This window comes from Cupressus sempervirens, chromosome 6 (assembly GCF_028749045.1).
Source record: "Cupressus sempervirens isolate cs-2001-9-10 chromosome 6, ASM2874904v1, whole genome shotgun sequence".
Taxonomy (NCBI): domain Eukaryota; kingdom Viridiplantae; phylum Streptophyta; class Pinopsida; order Cupressales; family Cupressaceae; genus Cupressus; species Cupressus sempervirens.
In genome coordinates, this window is record NC_143123.1 from 487,726,996 (window position 1) to 487,744,914 (window position 17,919).

At 35.5% G+C, this 17,919-nt stretch overlaps 1 protein-coding gene across 1 annotated transcript in view; it reads left to right on the forward strand.

Moving 5' to 3' along the window:
* LOC149553160 (protein PEP-RELATED DEVELOPMENT ARRESTED 1, chloroplastic) overlaps window positions 1–17,631 on the forward strand; it is a 45,088-nt gene extending 27,457 nt beyond the window's left edge. Inside the window, exons 6-9 of the mRNA XM_089788663.1 lie at window positions 16,635–16,778; window positions 16,858–16,914; window positions 17,014–17,076; window positions 17,222–17,631. Coding sequence (XP_089644789.1) covers window positions 16,635–16,778; window positions 16,858–16,914; window positions 17,014–17,076; window positions 17,222–17,275 — 318 coding nt within the window. The 3' untranslated portion in view covers window positions 17,276–17,631. The remainder of the gene's footprint in view (window positions 1–16,634; window positions 16,779–16,857; window positions 16,915–17,013; window positions 17,077–17,221) is intronic.
* The last annotated feature ends 288 nt before the right edge of the window (window positions 17,632–17,919 follow it).

The window sequence follows — 17,919 nt, forward strand, 5'->3', positions numbered from 1 at the left end:
AACTTTTGCCCAACTATGGATATCATTTAGAGTCTTATAACTTGCATGAATAAATAAACTGATAAAGTTGAACAGTAACCACAACCATTGTAATGCCCTGCCCAGAGATCCTTGGAACAAGGATAAACAAAGGCTAATATATATATTTTTTGAAGTTAAGATGTGATAACAACAACAACTTACACCAGAAAGCAATGGAAGACTAACATAAATCAAATGCCAAAGATCCCCAAACCTCACTACTTACCAACTAAGAATCAAAGATCACAAGAATCATGAGAATACCCAAAGGAGATGTTCTTTTTAAACCCAAGTAAAAGTTCCTAGCATGGTTAAACACACATGTCCATTTCCAACTAACCATAACATAATCAAGTATAGCAAGCAGAGACCCTCAAAAGGTCATGCACAAGACGAAGGCCCGAGGTTACAACTGCTCATCTACAGGACACCATGCTGAAAAACAAATGCTGAACCGTGAAATTTGGCTAAGTTTGAAATCTTGACGCCCTGAAATTTGACTAAGTCTAAAATCTTGAAGCCTTGAAATTTTCTAGAATCTTTATCTCAACTCCTAGAGGGTTGGAACCTATCTCAATTGAATTGTCGCATTTATTAAAATATAGTATAAGAACTTATTTAAATGATATATTATATACACTCTATAGCTGATTTGTTTTAACATAGGAAGATGTGGGACCCTAAAGGGTATTCAAAACCATCATTTAAACTTCTCGAAGGCAAGCGTAAATGCCCTTTGTTTGCAACATGAGAAAAGACGATCACTCTCGTGTGACCTTTCCCCATGAACCGTGCAAGTCTCCTTGTCAGGCTCGCGCGAGACGACGTTTTTCCGCATGAGAGTACATACTTGCATGAGACTTTTCTTAGTTAGGTGCAAGAGAATGCACTTCTCAGATGACATAAAGCCGACAACACGAAAAGAAAGCAAGGACATGCATAAAAGTATGAAACCTCCACATCAGGGAGTATCAGATCCACGTAAATCGAGGAATGATCACTCGAGAGCATAAAAATAAATTTAAGAACTTGAATAAAGCTAAACTACATATTGCAATATCATACATCCATCTAATCAACATCATCAATATACGAAATGAACATAAACATTGTAATAATAAGGAATAAAGAACCATAAGATACTATCTCTAAACATGATATCAAAGAACACAAATCACAAGATACATACTCCGAAAACCATTGAGAATCCATATGTAAAGCATCAAGTTCCAGAATTAACTAGAAGAAGGCTATCTTTGTAAGCCGGTCCCCAACAGTGGTATAGGTAGCTACGCCTCCCAACCACGTGGAACTCGTAGGCCCACTCCTGTCGTGGGTATGGAGATAGTGATCTGACCCCAAACAAAAAGTGCAATCATCCAAGGCTAACACTCATGCCAAGCAGTACAAGGGACTAAAACCAAGATTTTGAGATAATGGCAATGCAATACAATAGGTCCTGGTCAGACACTATATAGGATAACTTTGCAGGGACTCTAGTGAAGTGTAGTCACTTGGCATCGGAGAGCCCGAGCTAAATGTGGCATGGTAACACGCTCCCCTTGGGAGGCCCAATAGTTGGCGTGGTAACACGCTCCCTCAGAAAGCCCATCACCTAGTGCGGTAACACGCTCCTTTAAGAGGCTTGACACTTATCTTTTACTTACATTTTTTGTTAGCCAAGTTATTAATTGGTTATTACTTGCTTAAAACCTTTTCAAGCTACCTTGTCGGCCACTTTCGGGCCGGGGTACATGAGAGAAGCCACTCCACATGTCTACCCTACATACCCATGCTCATCACACGATAAGTGCCTGTAGGCAATGCATTTTTCCAACCCAACCTCAAATGAACAATATCTCAATCGACCTAAATCCAAGAGTTTGGGTCTTGCAAGATCCCGTCATATGCACCCACATGTGCTCATATGTGGGCACAACCATCTACACTAAATCCATGCTAAACAAGGGTTGGATGAGAAACCAAGAAACTCCAAGTATAAAAACACACTCAACCGAGCATATGGTTGGGTTTACGAGTTTGACACGAACTCCAATGCAAACAAAGTAAAATCATGGTTGGATTGGAAACCTAGAATTCATTCCAAATCTAGGCCAAAATCAATGCCTAGAGATACTTGAAAAAGTTGGGTGGTATGCAAAATGAGGTGATGTAAAAATTGCTCAAAAACGAAAGTTGTTGAAAATCAACAAAATTAAAACCCTTTACCCAAATGGGGGTAAAACCTCCAAAAATCCATTAAAAACTAAATTTCAAATTCGTAGGCAAAAATGACCAACATATCAGTACAAACTTCAAATTTAAAACATACAAAACGCCCTAATTACTCATTCTCCCCCAACCGGGCCAAATTAACTTATGGAAATGGAGGGGAACACTAGTCCTCATCCTCCAACTACAAAGCAATTGAAAATGGAAATGAAAACAAGCCAAAACTATTAAGACAAGAAGACCTTACCTCACAGCCAAATGGGCTAAAATAGGAACAAGCACCACAAAATAACGGAGACTTCGATAGTGCAAAAACGCTCGGCAAATGAGTAGTTTTCTTCTCTGAATCCAATGAGCCTACTCTTGCGTCAATCCCACAAGTGTAGTTCCCACAACAAACAAATCTCTCATATGCTCAAAAGGGTTTTGAGGTTTTTGCTCCAAATTTTCTAATTCAAATGTGAGAAGTGAAGTCTTTTTTCACTTTTGGGCCATATATGCACTTTTTAAACAAAGTAACATATAAAGGAAAAATAAATAACATAAATAAACTAAACTCCTTTTCTCCATATAAATCAAGTAATTCCAAATAAATGGAATTCAACTACTGCAAATTTGTTAGTAATATAAAATAAATTTAAATCAATAATAAAATTCCCTTAAAACAATTAAATCACAATATTTAATAACTTCCGTGAGCACTGTGGATTCCTAAATGCACAGACACTTCACTGGTCTAGTCACAAATGCATAATGAATTTGGATTTACCAATTAACTGAAGGGTTTATTATTTTAATTACACAGGATACATCGCCCTTACAAGAATGACATTGGTTAGGTATGAACAATCGAACCACCAATTCCACATGCCACTGCTGGGGATGTAAGTCCTACACAATAAACAACACGATCAAGCGTAGATGCATAATAATAATATAGCCGAAGCAATAATGCGCGAAGTCGCGTAAATAATCATTTAATTAATTTCATTAAAATAATCCATTTAAATCATTCATTTGCATCATAATCCGATAAAGTCCATATATCCATACACAAAGTTTATATCCAAATACAAAACAAACAGATATCATCATAAGGCATCATGTCACATCAATAGCATCATCATGCAGATATGATCAAATTGAACAGTGTAGCATCTAACATCTATGATATTGGCAATCAAAATAATGTCAAATTATCAAAGCATCTCAAATACACATAAGCATGAATATCATAAAGTGTCACTGAACAAAATAGACCATGGTACAGGATGCAAACATGGGAGGCGCTACAACCATAAAGCAATGCAACACATAAAACCATATTTTGTTAACTAAGGAAACCCTGGCAAAGGGAAAAACCCGGTGAGGATGATACCCACAAAATGATCCACTAATCAAAGTATCTTGTGAAAGATATTGACCCTGTTAGGAGTCTATTGTATAGTGTCTCGGCCCTTGCTTGAGGACTAGGCCCTGTTAGGAGTTGTTACTACAATTATAGAATGTATGCAAGATGAGCTCATTGCCCGAACATGTAATATACAATGATATTCAGTAAACAAAACTATAGATACCATAACCTCTTTATCAGTGCTGATATCTTCAACATTTGATATGATCTTTGAAGTTCATTGTGCCAACTTCGCATACTCTGCCTTTATACTGCTGTAATCATCAAGTTCACATCACAAAACAATAACATAGATATCAGAATAACCACACTTAACCTCGCATTTCAAATCTTTCCTTTATACGATAATATTCCACAATACTCTGTACTGTCGACCTTCATGCTTCCACACATATCTCAAAATATAAAACTATACTTTGTCTACTTAGGGTTAACATCTAGGATGTTGTCCCTAATTAGTCAAGTAGTTATTTTGGTAAACAAAATAATTCCTTAACATAAAATATACCATTCCTTAACTTTGTCTTGTTCAGTTGGCTCATTACTGCGACTGGAAAAAATTGTCATAACTTTGTCCGTACTAATCATATTGTCTTGCGCACTTAGGTATGTATCCTGGCATACTGTACTATCACCAGGTTACTGCGCACTTGCTGATAATGTCTCTGTGAAGCTTGCCAATCAAAACTGTGCCTGTGTTGATAGATAACCTCCATGGTACTTGGACAATTTTCTAAATTTTGTTGCCAAAACTTTATCTTCATACTTTACTCACTTAACACTGAGTATATGTTGTAATAAATGACAACCTCATACTATCTACCATAGCCAAATTGCCAACAATAACCATCTTTAATGTGAACATGTGTCATCAAGTTCTTCCAAACTCAATGCATCCAACAAGTGTCTATTCAAAGCCTTGGAAAAGTGGATGAATTACATAGTTTATTTCTTTAATGGGAGTTTATGGAAGAATAGTATTGTCTTTGTAAAAGTTAATATGGGTTAATTCATAACATGTTATAGATTTGTAGGGCAGTATAATGTCCTTGTTTTACTCACCATGGTTGGTGGCTTGGATTAGCCTATTTGTACCTCTTGTAGGCTAGTTAGATGGTTAGGGGGTTCCAGTTGGCAAAGCTGGGGGTGCATTCCCACTCTAGAGGTCAAGGTTGTTCTGGATTACTCTTCGTTTGAGTCAGATTGATACAATATTCTTAGCAAGGCACCTGAATGATTGGTAGCAACTTGGAGTGTGATGAAATTGATAGAGCTTTCATCTTGGAGACAATTTTTAGAGTAATTCAATTATTAGTAGTTTCTCTATCTAGCAGGGCATCCACACTATGGTCTAGATAGTGAGAGACTCATTTGTGAGTCGGCTTAGTAGAATGACTTTATCGAGTTCGTTGATATTATTTATCATTAATAAAGTCACTTTATTAATAATGAAGTCATTATAAAGTTATTTAATGAGTGGGTGTCATGTCCCCATTTTAAGATAGAATTCTAATAATAATAATTAAATAATAGAATATTATTAAATAAATAATGATAACAAAATCACATATCATCTATTATAATTAATATTAAAATATAAAATATAAGAAATAATAAATATTATTATAATATAAATAATAATTAAATGAAATAAAATAAATAAATATCAATGAAATAGAATAAAATTACAATGAATGAATAAATAAATAAAATTAACAAGCAACAGTGTAACACCAGTACCGGGGTATGTCGGGACGAGTTTCTGGGACGCGGGGAAAATGAGCCTCATATTTGAGGACGACGGCAAGGGGAGGACGGGTGCTGTATAGTATACATATAGAACTTGATATGTAGCTATGAAATGATGTTTTAGTAGAACATGCCAAATTAAAATACTTGAACATAGCAAAATTGCAACATGAACTAGAACCATTGAACATTCAACATAGTAACATATTACATACCCCATAGTAACATTCAAAAATCAAAAATCAAAGAGAAATTCAAGTATCCATTCTAGTGGCGGCATGGTTGCAGAATGACAGAGGTGAGGATACTTAGGTACTCAAGTAACTAGTGCGGCGACATCTTGGGGACGGGTACTTCGAGGTTTGGGAGGGGGGTGCAAGTTCCCGTATTACACTGACTACAAGAGACATATTGTAGAAAGTATGTTCTTGATTAATTTCAATAAACAGGTTTTGAAGGGACCCAAAACCCTTTACAAAAGCTTAAGCATTAGATCTCCTATAGCAGCACACTGTTGGAAACAAATCCAAAAACTAGCAGATTAGCAACAACCAACAAACTAGCACTACCCGAAACCAACAAAAAACTAAAAAAGAACACACAAAAAGGCTGAACTTAAGCCAAATCTTTGAGGGTCTCAACGACCTCTTCTCCCAAGGCAGTCGTCCTCTGCACCGCTCCTTCAGCTCTTGGATGTTTGTGGGCATGGTGGTCGCCTTCTTCTTGAGGCTCGCTCGAGTCTTTTTCCCAGGCCCTTCCTTCTGATTAGCAACTCATTAGAATCCTAACCACATTCACAATAGGCTTCTCGTGGTAGGGAACTACCAACCTAACCAAAAGAGCCTTCAAATTAAAAAGTATGTTACCTTTCTAAATAGGAATTAATAATAAATGATAATAATCATAAAATAAATAAGTAAATAAAATAATATAAATTAACTAAATCTAATGAAAGGTCAAGAGATACGTAATAAAGAGATATGATTCCTTAAAAAAGAGATATTAAAAGGTGGAGAGTTCATTTGAAAAAAAGAGAAGAGGAGGAGAAGATAGGAATTAAAGAAGGATTAATAGAAGAGGAAAGGAATGTGAAGAAAATAAGGAAGTGAATTTTTTAAAAGGTAGCAATGATGAAAGGATGTGACTTTTCGAAAGTGTTGTGATTATGTATGGTTGTGACTCCTCAAAAAAGTTGTGATTATTAAGTGTTATGACTTTTCGAAAGGATTATGATTATGAATGATTGTGATTTTTTGAAAGGGTTTTAATTATGAAGGGTTATGACTTTTTAAAAGAATTTAAATTATGAAGGGTTGTGACTTTCAAAAGGATTGTAATTATGAAGGGTTGTGACTTTCAAAAGGATTGTAATTATGAAGGGTTGTGACTATGAAGTGACTTTTGGAAAGAGGGTCAATTACGAAGGGTCACAACTCTTCCTAAACATAATGAAGAGGAGTGACCTTTCAATTATATAGGTGGACAAACACAATCTATTAAGACCATGTGCAATGCATCGATTCTTGGAATCAACCAATACATGGTTATAATAGGAAATCAGAACAAGTGATATGGAGACATTTTAGTGGTATTAAAGCATGATCTTGCCTTATAGGATAAAGATAAAATAGAGATTCACATATAGATTATGAAAATAAGGTGAAGGATCAAGGAACAGGTACATATTATTGAATATGATTATTAAAATGATTTTTCATCCATCCATTATTTGAATAATAATATAAATATAACATAGATATGTGAATGATTAATGTAAACAAATTATTAACTTAATCTCAAAAGTCAAAACTAACAATAAAGTATTAGTTCACTTCATCATAGTTTCAGGGAGGACCAGGTAGGTAATAGGGAAGAGGGATGCATTCTGCTCTTGGGCTTAGACTAATTGAGCCATGGGACCCCACTACAGTGTCCTAACATTTCTTTGTGATGAATTCTAATAATAAATTTTCTCCATTGTAGTTGGAGGAAGGACTAGGTTGGTATGAGGGTAGGGCTGGTCCCTAAGGCAAGAGGGGTATGCATTCTACTCTTCGGTTTAGACTAATCGAGCCATGGGACCCCACTACAATGTCACGACACTCCAAAATATGGTAATACCTAGGCATGATGAGGGATGGAAAACACCCATTGAAGTCACTTTGGGGAAGCCTTGGACAAGTGACCAAGGTTACAAGTGACCAAGGTTCAACCCAAGGCTTAGTGAGGTCTCCTTGGCCAACCCTAGATGACCTAGCCTATACATACATGTTTTTCTTTTTAAGAAATGAATATAAATATGATAATAAACTAATGAAAAACAATTACTCTGAACTATGATCTTTATAACTATGATTATTTAAATTGTTTAAAATATACTCACATTTTGGAATTATATATGCTAACTTGTGATTCTTTTGTGCAAGATTTTAGTCAAAAGCATAGTGATGAAATAAACTTTTCCTGAACTTGGCTAATTGAATTGTTGGATGCTTGCATAATGTGTATGTTCATTGTTGACCCTCTGGCAAGACATATTGTCAATTAGTAACAAATCACTTAAACTATCTAGGAAGGTCGGTTAATACTACAGCCGAGCTTTCCATCAGGGAATAGATTACAATGTGGCCCGAGTAGATGAAGGTTTACTGTACTAATTGAGCTCATACTATAAACTGAGTTGTTCATTATTTCCAGTGGAAGCAAACTTCATGTGTGAATTGAGTTCATAGAGTTAACCGAGCTCTCTGTGTAAACGGAGCTAGCTATATCACCCAAGCTCCATAGTGTTATCCTAGCATCTAGTGCCAACCAAGGTTCAACATCATCCGAGCTCTTTGTATTGCTCGAGTGACAGCAAAAGATCAAATGCACTGTGTTGCCCGAGCATCAGCACTTGAGCCGATTTCATGGTATATTTGGTTTTTATGAAGATTTATATATTGTGGGAGTCGACTTGGTATAAATTAATTGTTTGAAAGGTATATTAGGAAGACAATTTCATTTGTTTAAATGTGTGAAAGTAGAATAATTGTGTAAGAGAAGTTATATGTTTATCTTAAAAAATCAAGAAGCAAATATGGAGTAAAATATGTAATCAGGCTATAAGGCAGTATAAAGAGCAAAGCAGAGACTCATCCATCATAGTCAGGTGATCAAATTATTAAAAGGATCTTATTCAGCAAATCAAGTTGCATTACAAAAATCATCTTGCTGATTCATCCTAACAGGTGCATCAGTCAAATCCTTTAACCAGGTGGACCTTATAGTCTTATGCTAAGTCTTTTAACGAAGCAGATACTTCATTGTATTGCAAAATACTTTTGCAAGGTGGACCTAGCAGTCCTTCATACTCCTAACAGAGTAGATAACCAGAAGTGATCAATAGTAAGCCTTAACATGCCAACTTTATTACTGCAGTAGTGAAGCTTGTGGGTGTCATCCCCACCCTAGTTTTACCTTCTATTTGGAGGGTTTCTAGGTTACCATATCTTGTGTCAAAGGTTATGGTATTGATTTCTTTATTACTTTATGTTCATGCATGGAAGTAGATTAGATAATCTAAAGCAATTATCTAGGTGAGAAGAAGTTTTATTGGTTCTTGATTCACCCCCCCTCCCCTTCTTAGTCACTTATCATCCATGTCCAACAATATATACATTGTGTATGCTTTGTGTCTTCATGAATCATGTATCTACTTCATGCATTTTGCATACATACAGTCATGCGTAAGATCTCATATTTTCAAGTACATATTCCACGTGGTTCTACATTGACCGTGTTAGACTATAAGTTTGAATGGATTAGAGATATGAATCTATATTAGAAATCATAAAGTGAAACAAGCTATACTCAGGTTACACAATGTAAGCTACTCACTTAAAAGGATTTATGTAAAACTCTCATTGCTTGAGGACAAACAATGAGGAAGGACGAATTGTCATGTTCCCATTAGAGAGATTTTTTTTGATAGGTAATGGGCTGAAGCTTAGATTAATTATTACTACTATTTGTTGAAGTTAATTATTATTATATGTTAAGCTTGAGTGGATTTGAACTCAAGACCTCCCACGTAAGAGGCTCACAAATTACCATTGTGGTGTAGGCTCTTGCCTCCCATTAGAGAGAAATTTAATAATAATTAAATAAATAATGATACTAAAATCATAATTTTTATAAAAATGTAAAATATAAAAAATAATAAATAATAATTGATTATTATTATTATAATAAAAATAATAATTAAAGGCAAGAGCCTACAATACAACGGTTACTTGTGAGCCTCTCATGTGCGAGGTCTTGGGTTCGACTCTACTTGAGCAAAACATAATTAATTTCAACAATTAATAATAATTAATCTAGGCTTCGACCCATTACCTATCAATTTTAAAAAAAAATTAATAATAATTAAATGAAATATAAAAATAAAATAAAATTTGTATAATAATAAAATTACAATGAACGAATGAATAAATAAAATTAACTACAAGAGACAATATTGTAGAAAGTATGTTACCTCTTTAAATAATATTTAATAATACATGATAATAAAAATAAAATAAAAAAGTAAATAGTTAAAATAATACAAACTAACTAAAACTAATCAAAGGTCCAAAGATATGTAATAAAGATATGTGACTCCTTTGAAAAGGGATATAAAAGGTAGGAGAGTTCATTTTAAAAAAAATTGGAAGAGGAGGAGAAGATAGTAGTTAAAGAAGAATTAAAGGAAGAGGAAAGGAATGGGAAGAGAATAAGGAAATAATTTTTTCGAAAGGTAGCAATGATGAAAGGATGTGACTCTTCGAAAGTGTTGTAATTATGTATGGTTGTGACTCTTCAAAAAAATTGTGAAAATTAAGTGTTATGACTTTTTGAAAGTATTATGATTATGAAGGATTTTGATGTTTTCGAAGGATTTTAATTATGAAGGGTTGCGACTTTTCGAGAGGATGATTATTAAGTGTTGTGAATTTTGAAAAAATGGTCAATTATGAAGGGTCGCAACTCCTGAACATGATGAAGAGCTGTGACCTTTCAATTATATAGGTAGAAAAAAACAATCTATTAAAACCATGTGGAATGCATCAATTTTTTGGAATCAACCAATACATTGTTATAATAGGAAACTAGGACAAATAACATTTTAGTGGGGCTAAGTGAATTTTAAAAGTGCATTAAATAATAATAATATTGAAGGTGACCAATTATTTAATGTTTTTCTTAAGTTAACGTAAGCACATGTAAAAGCGAATATCATTTAATGATAAGTAGGAGATATTTTCCGCAGCTAGTCAAATTGTGATTTCTGTTAGGATTAAACCACGGACAGAAATAACAATTACATGCAAATATAACCAATAACAGAAAAATAATAGATCACACAGAAAAGAACACAAGGCACCAAGATTTAACGTGGTTCACCCAATCCTTGGGCTACCTCCACCAAACAGCAAGTCCAATATTTTTATGATCCATTGATTACAACCTGATTACAATTCGTAATCCCTTACAGCTCAATACCGCCGCAAGAACCAATTTCGCATCACACCTTATGAAACAATCTCTAACCCTAAGCCCTTTTATACAAGTATTTTAACCGCTTTACGGTTATAATTAATAATTATATGTCGGCCTAAAATCCTGATAAAATAGGGCCCAATTTTTTTTTTTCACCCCAAAGAATTCCCTGATCAGTCACCACAATCTAACAAGCTCCCACTTGGGGACTGATCAGGCTTCACACTAAACAACAATCTCCCACTTGGAGACTGATCCTATAGCAATACCGCTACCACATGGGGCTCCCGCTAGATCAAACCACCCTGGACTCTACTGTTCTTTTATTCATATTCAGTCTAGAAGACCAACCGAAGCTGAAGAGGAGTTTAGCTTCTCCCATGTTACTACCTTTGTCAACATATTTGTTGGATTGTCATTGGTATGTATCTTCTCCAGCTTTAATTGTCCATCCTCCATAATTGACCGAATAAAATGGTACCGCAATTGTATGTGTTTGGTCTTTGAATGCAGAGCTGAATTCTTTGCAAGATGAATGACACTCTGACTATCTGTGAACAAATAATTATCCTTCTGAGGATGTCCCAATTCTTGCAAGAAGAACTGAAGCCATATCATCTCCTTGGCTGCCTCTGTAGCAGCTACATACTCTGCCTTTGTAGTGGATAAAACATTAACCTTTTGTAACCTAGAAACCCAGCTCACGGCTGCCCCACCAACAGTAAAGATGTAACATGTAGTACTCTGTTTGATATCAATATCCCCTGCCAAATCTGAGTCAACATAGCCCTGTAAATCAGTAGTAAAGCCCCCAAAGTGTAAACCCTTATTGGATGTTCCTTTCAAATATTTGAGAATCCATTTGACTGCATTCCAATGCTCAATTCCTGGATGACTCATATACCTGCTAACAACTCCCACTGCATGTGCAATATCTGGCCTAGTACATACCATAGCGTACATCAAGCTTCCTACAACTGAAGCATAGGGTACCTTGGACATCTTATCCTCCTCTTCCTGTGTCTTGGGACACATCTCCTTAGTCAACTTCAAATGACCAAGTAAAGGTGTGCTGATAGCTATAGCATTCTCCATAGAGAAACGTTGCAACACCTTCTCAACATAATCAGCCTGAGATAGCGTCAATGTTCTGTTTTTCCCATCTCTACAAATCTTCATGCCAAGGATTTGTTTTGCTGCCCCCAAATCCTTCATAGCAAATGCATGTGCTAATTGGCTTTTCAGCCCCTTAATGTGATCCATGTTAGAACTAGCTACAAGCATATCATCAACATATAAACATAAAATAATGTAGCTATCATCATCCAACCTCTTAAAGTAGACACAATGATCTGAATGACACCTACTATAACCATGCTCATGCATAAAACTGTCAAATTTCAGATACCATTGCCAAGGTGCTTGCTTCAAGCCATATAAACTTTTCTTCAATTTGCACACCAAGTTCTCCTTACCTTTGACCGCAAATCCCTGTGGCTGAGCCATATATATCTCTTCATCCAAATCACCATGAAGGAAGGCTGTTTTAACATCCAGCTGCTCTAAATGCAAATCTTTAGTAGCCACTAGACTTAAAACAGTATGGATAGAAGTCATTTTAACAACAGGAGAAAATATCTCATCAAAATCAATTCCCTTTTTTTGTGCAAATCCTTTTACAACTAACTTGGCTTTAAATCTTTTCTTACCTCAATACCAGCAGTACCAGCAGTCATTTGGTCCTCTCGATTGAGACCTCCTCCCCTTTGACTTTCCTCTTGATTTCCCATGATTTCCAGAATTACTTCCTCTCTCAGTTGTTCTGCCCTTGCTTTGTGCATTCAAAGCACTTCTTAATGTAGATCCACCTAAGGTTTTCCTACGAGTTTCCTCACTCGAAATAACACTGATCACATCATCATATTTTAGGGTACTAGATCCAGGAACAAAATTACTCACAGCCATTACCAAGCCATTCCAACTTTCAGGCAAAGAATACAAAATCAAGAGAGCCCTAATTTCTTCTTCAAAATTGATACCCACAAAAGATAACTGACTAGTAATAGTATTAAACTCATTTAAATGATTTGTAACAAATCTACCTTCTGCCATTTTCATATTAAACAAATGCTTCATGAGAAATACATTGGTTGAAGTGGAGGGCTTTTCATATAGTGTCGTTAGAGTTTTCATCAATTCTTCTGTCGTCTTTGCTTTTGTAATATTAAATGCCACCGATGGTGCTAGGCATAATCAAATGCTTCCAAGTGCTTTTTTGTTCAAAAGATCCCATTCATCATTTTACATAGATCCCTGATTCTTGGCTTTGCCTTCCAATAGCTTCCATAAATCCTTTTGATATAGATAGTCTTCCATTTGCATCTTTCATAACTGGAAGTTTTGCCCATTAAACCTATCAACCCTTATCTTACCCTCATTTGCCATTGCTCCCACTCAACCGTGAGACTCCCACTCAACCGTGAAACTTTCCTGCAGAGGATAATTGGAAAACAACTAGGCTCTGATACCATTTGTTAGGATTAAACCACAGACAGAAATAACAATTACATGCAGATATAACCAATAACAGAAAAATAATAGATCACACAGAAAAGAACACAAGGCACCAAGATTTAACGTGGTTCACCCAATTCCTGGGCTACGTCCACCAAACAGCAAGTCCAATATTTTTATGATCCAGTGATTACAACCTGATTACAATTCGTAATCCCTTACAACTCAATATCGTCGCAAGAACCAATTTTGCATCACACCTTATGAAACAATCCCCAACCCTAAGCCCTTTTATACAAGTATTTTAACCACTTTAGGGTTATAATTAATAATTACATGTTGGCCCAAAATCCCAATAAAATAGGGCCCAAATTTTTTTTTTAACCCCAAAGAATTTATAAAGTATGTACAGTACTTTCCTAATCAGTCACCATAGTCTAACAATTTCGCTATTAGAATTCAACCATGTAGTTTTTTGAGTCAAACCCATTGACTTATGTTTCATGAGTAGTGGTTCACACAAATCCATCTCATATGAGAATAAACAAAACTTAGCACTCATTGGATCTAGGTGATGCTCACAGAGGGTGAAGCAGGGTGACTTCCTGGGAAGTCACCTATCCCAGAATTACTCGTGCTTGAGCGCACTTAACTAAGGAGTTTCCCCCATGGTTAAACCCAATCTACTTGCAACGTCATTTGAAAAACCTTCACCAAGTGTTCCTATGAACCATTCATTAAAAAGCCTCTTGAGCTCATCAATTGATAAGTAGGAGATATTTTCCACTACAAATCAAATTGTGATATTGCTATTAGGATCAATTGTGTAGTATTTTGAGTCAAACTCATTGACTCATGTTTCGTGAGTAGTGGTTCATACGAACCCATGCCTCAGGAGAATAAACAGAACACGTAGCACTATTAGATCTAATGAGTGCTAATTGTTCCATTTATTCTCATGAGAGATGGGTTTGTGTGAACCACTACTCATGAAACCTGTTAATGAGTTTGACTCAAAAAACTACACGGTTGAATCCTGATACCAATATCACAATCATTTAACGATTTAAAATAAAAGTCAAGCAGTATTACACGTGAGAGGCATTTAATGAATTAATTATTAATGATGAAAGCCAACCTTCATCAAAAGCAAATGGGATTGTAAGTTATGTGAGGAGTAAAGTTGAGGACTCATGGGCGATTTGTACTTGGGCATTATTTAAGTCAAAAGACGGAGAAATAAATTCATTCTATTGAGCATTTGATATTTGTGAAATTGGTGATTGAGTTCTGCCTAGGGTTTGAGCATATTGGGAGCAAGAAGAATTGGGAATTATTCAGAGTCTTGTGCACTTTGAATTAGTGAAACTATCTAGCAAAATTGTGCCTGGAGGTGGCATCATTCAGAGCCGTTCATTAGTACAATCTGAGGTCAATTTGTTGAGGAATTTCAATGTTTGATTTCAGACTTTGATATGCAAGGTTGGGGCAATTCAATTGCAGATTTCTTTGCGTATGAGGGCCTGCGATTTGAGTTTGGAGCCAGAAAGTCACAAAGGAAGGACTGCATTTGTGTTTAGAAGGCCACCATTCATCCTTGAGCAGCGGCAGTCAGTCAGAAATCTAAGTTTCAAGTTTTTGGGCAGCAATTGATAGTAATGTGGCAGATTTGTCCCCTGCTGCCCGGAGTCGGGTCTGGGTCTTCCTGGGTCTATATTTGCATCCAAGTTTGCTGCGGGTCTGGGAAGGGTCCTTATCTTGGACTGTGGGTTTGCCCGGGTCTGTGCTGGAGTGAACCCTGGCGACCTCACAACAAACCCACGGTGAACCCAGGGCAATAGGGTCCAAAATGTGAAATAAAACAACTTTAAAGAGTGTTTTTTTCAATTTTTTTTTTAATGTAACCTTAAAAGGAACCTAATAAAAACACTTCACTCATCTAATCTCTCTTGTTGAGGAGGAGGAGGATGATATAGCAGCATTTGGGGCTAGTGAAACCGGTTTGGGTTCCAATGATGAGGTGTAGATATAGTTGTAGTTGGGGATGAAGCCATTGATCCCTCATTTTTTGATGATCCATTTGACCCTTGAAGAGCATTTGATACTATGATCATTGATAAACTACTAACACTTGTCATTTATCATTATGTTCCAAACTTTACTATTTGATGAACTAGTCTATGTTTTGCAATTTGGTAATCAATGTATGATATTCTTTACAATCATGAAGATCGATTAATGAGCGAGTATTTAATGTTTATCGCTGACATTTGGCACATCAAGCAACATATATTCATACTGTGAAATGACTTAGTTTTGCAATTATGCACATTTCTCTTAATTTTTTGTATGTATAATGCACGCCCACCCACAAACCCAAATGGGAAATTTTATTTTTGCCCAAACCCACGAACCCGAACTTGAACCTGAATCTGTCCCTAAACCCGAATCGGCAACTGAGTATTGTGGGCACGTTTTGAAATAGGAGCGCCTCCTCTGTTAAATACAAGCTTCAGTGGCAACTTTGGGAATGTTTTCATAGGCTGTGATTACAACTGGGAGCAGAATGTTGCTTGCAAATCGCTCACACGTTTCCCTACATTAGTTTATAAATTAAAATTCAAGTGCATGGAATTTGTTGATATGAATATTTCATAATTGAGTAATGTAATAAAGTTAAGTGCAAAAGTTGCATTGTAGTTTATTTAATTTTCAAGCTTTATATTTAATGTCATGTGTTGTTGAAAAATCCATAAAAAACCAAGTTTTATGAAAATACAAATAATAGAAAACTTCAAAGCAAAAACATTTCCAGCAGTGTTAGTCGGAGTTAGAGCCACATGGAGTTCTTACGGGCAGATGGAAGATTATATCCTTTTACTATAGCTTAATAAATAATATATTATATGACTCCAAAGTGTCTTTAAAGCAGTATGGTATCTCTTAGGACGCTTCATCTGTATCATTCTTTGTGTGTTTTCCATTTCATTGTTTTAAACATGTTTTTGAGCTCTTCTTACTTGGGTTCCATATTAGAGCTTTATTTATCAATATTTTTTCTTTTATTCTTTCTCTAAAACTTAAGAAGGTTTAGTTTTTGATAGGAAGAATGTTTCAATATGGCCAAGATTTAGTGGGAACTTCCTTGTCATTTCTAGTCTAAATCATTTTATTTTATACTCAGGTGACATTGGTATCCCAACTGGTTGCTTTGAGGCCAGGACCCGCAGTTCGCCAGAGAATAAAGGATGTGATGGAAGGTAAAGATGAAGGTGCAGACAAAAATAACACTTCTGATGAGAAGATTTCAGGGGACAACTCAAACCAGGTCAGTTATAAAAAGAGCGACTCGTCTTGAAGATTACTATTCATAAGCTTTCAGGTATGCTAACTGAATTTTTTATTAGGAAGCTCAAAAAGAACATCCTGTACGTCCGGGGATGTTTTTGGAAACTGTAACAAAGGTAAGTTCTAATTACAACTGGTTCTGCAGGACAGTGTTTTGGATGACCCATGATCGTTATACGATTTACCTCATTTATTGATTATTTGTGGCAATCCAGGTTTTGGGAGGGCTCTATAAGTCAAAGGAATCTATTGGCATTACTGTTCAACATTTAGAATGGGTATCATCAGCCCCGAAGCTGACTGAATATATAATATCAAAAAACTATTTAAAGCTGATGTGATTGTTGATTGTCTCTTGTTTTAATATTTTTAAAAATGTGATTCATCGTATGGGTTTTGAGGTGGTGTTTATGTTATTGCCAGGTTCACAAGGAGACGCTTGATATTCTTCAGGAGATAGCCTTTGGCAGAATATGATTCTGAGTTGAGAGTTAATTTCATTGTAATTCTTCTGGCAAAATGCACATGCTAAGGTTACTTCACTCTCTGTGAAAAAGTAGCACTAGAGACTGTTGGAGCATTTATTTATTTATATGAACTAGTCGAGACTATAATTGGCAGAGATTGAAGAATTAATGATTGACAAATAGCTAGCCGAGCCATAAGATCATGTTAAACGTCTGATAGAAACAAAATATGTTTCTGGGAACAAGTCAGCAAACCAAGAGATAAAGATATATAATACAAGATAACGGTTTAACTGGAAAATAATCAGCTGCGGTGCATTTTCCGGATTTATCATTAAAAAAATGGGAATATGCTAGTTTCGGTGATTTAATTGGTCAAAAACTTGCTCAAAATTTGAGAATAAATCAACAAACACTTATCCTGAGACAACTATTTTTCATTTTTTTTATAAACTTAAAATGAAATACATGCACAAATTTATTTTCCAAGCATTCTGCAACAATATTTGTTTAGGATTTTTTCTTTCATTCTCATTTAAACTTGTCAATAACTTTTCAATGCACAAATAAAATCATTTTATCTTCACAAAAGTTTCTTTACAATATTTTAATAAATTGAGGTTTCATCTTATAGCAACGATACATACTTTATAT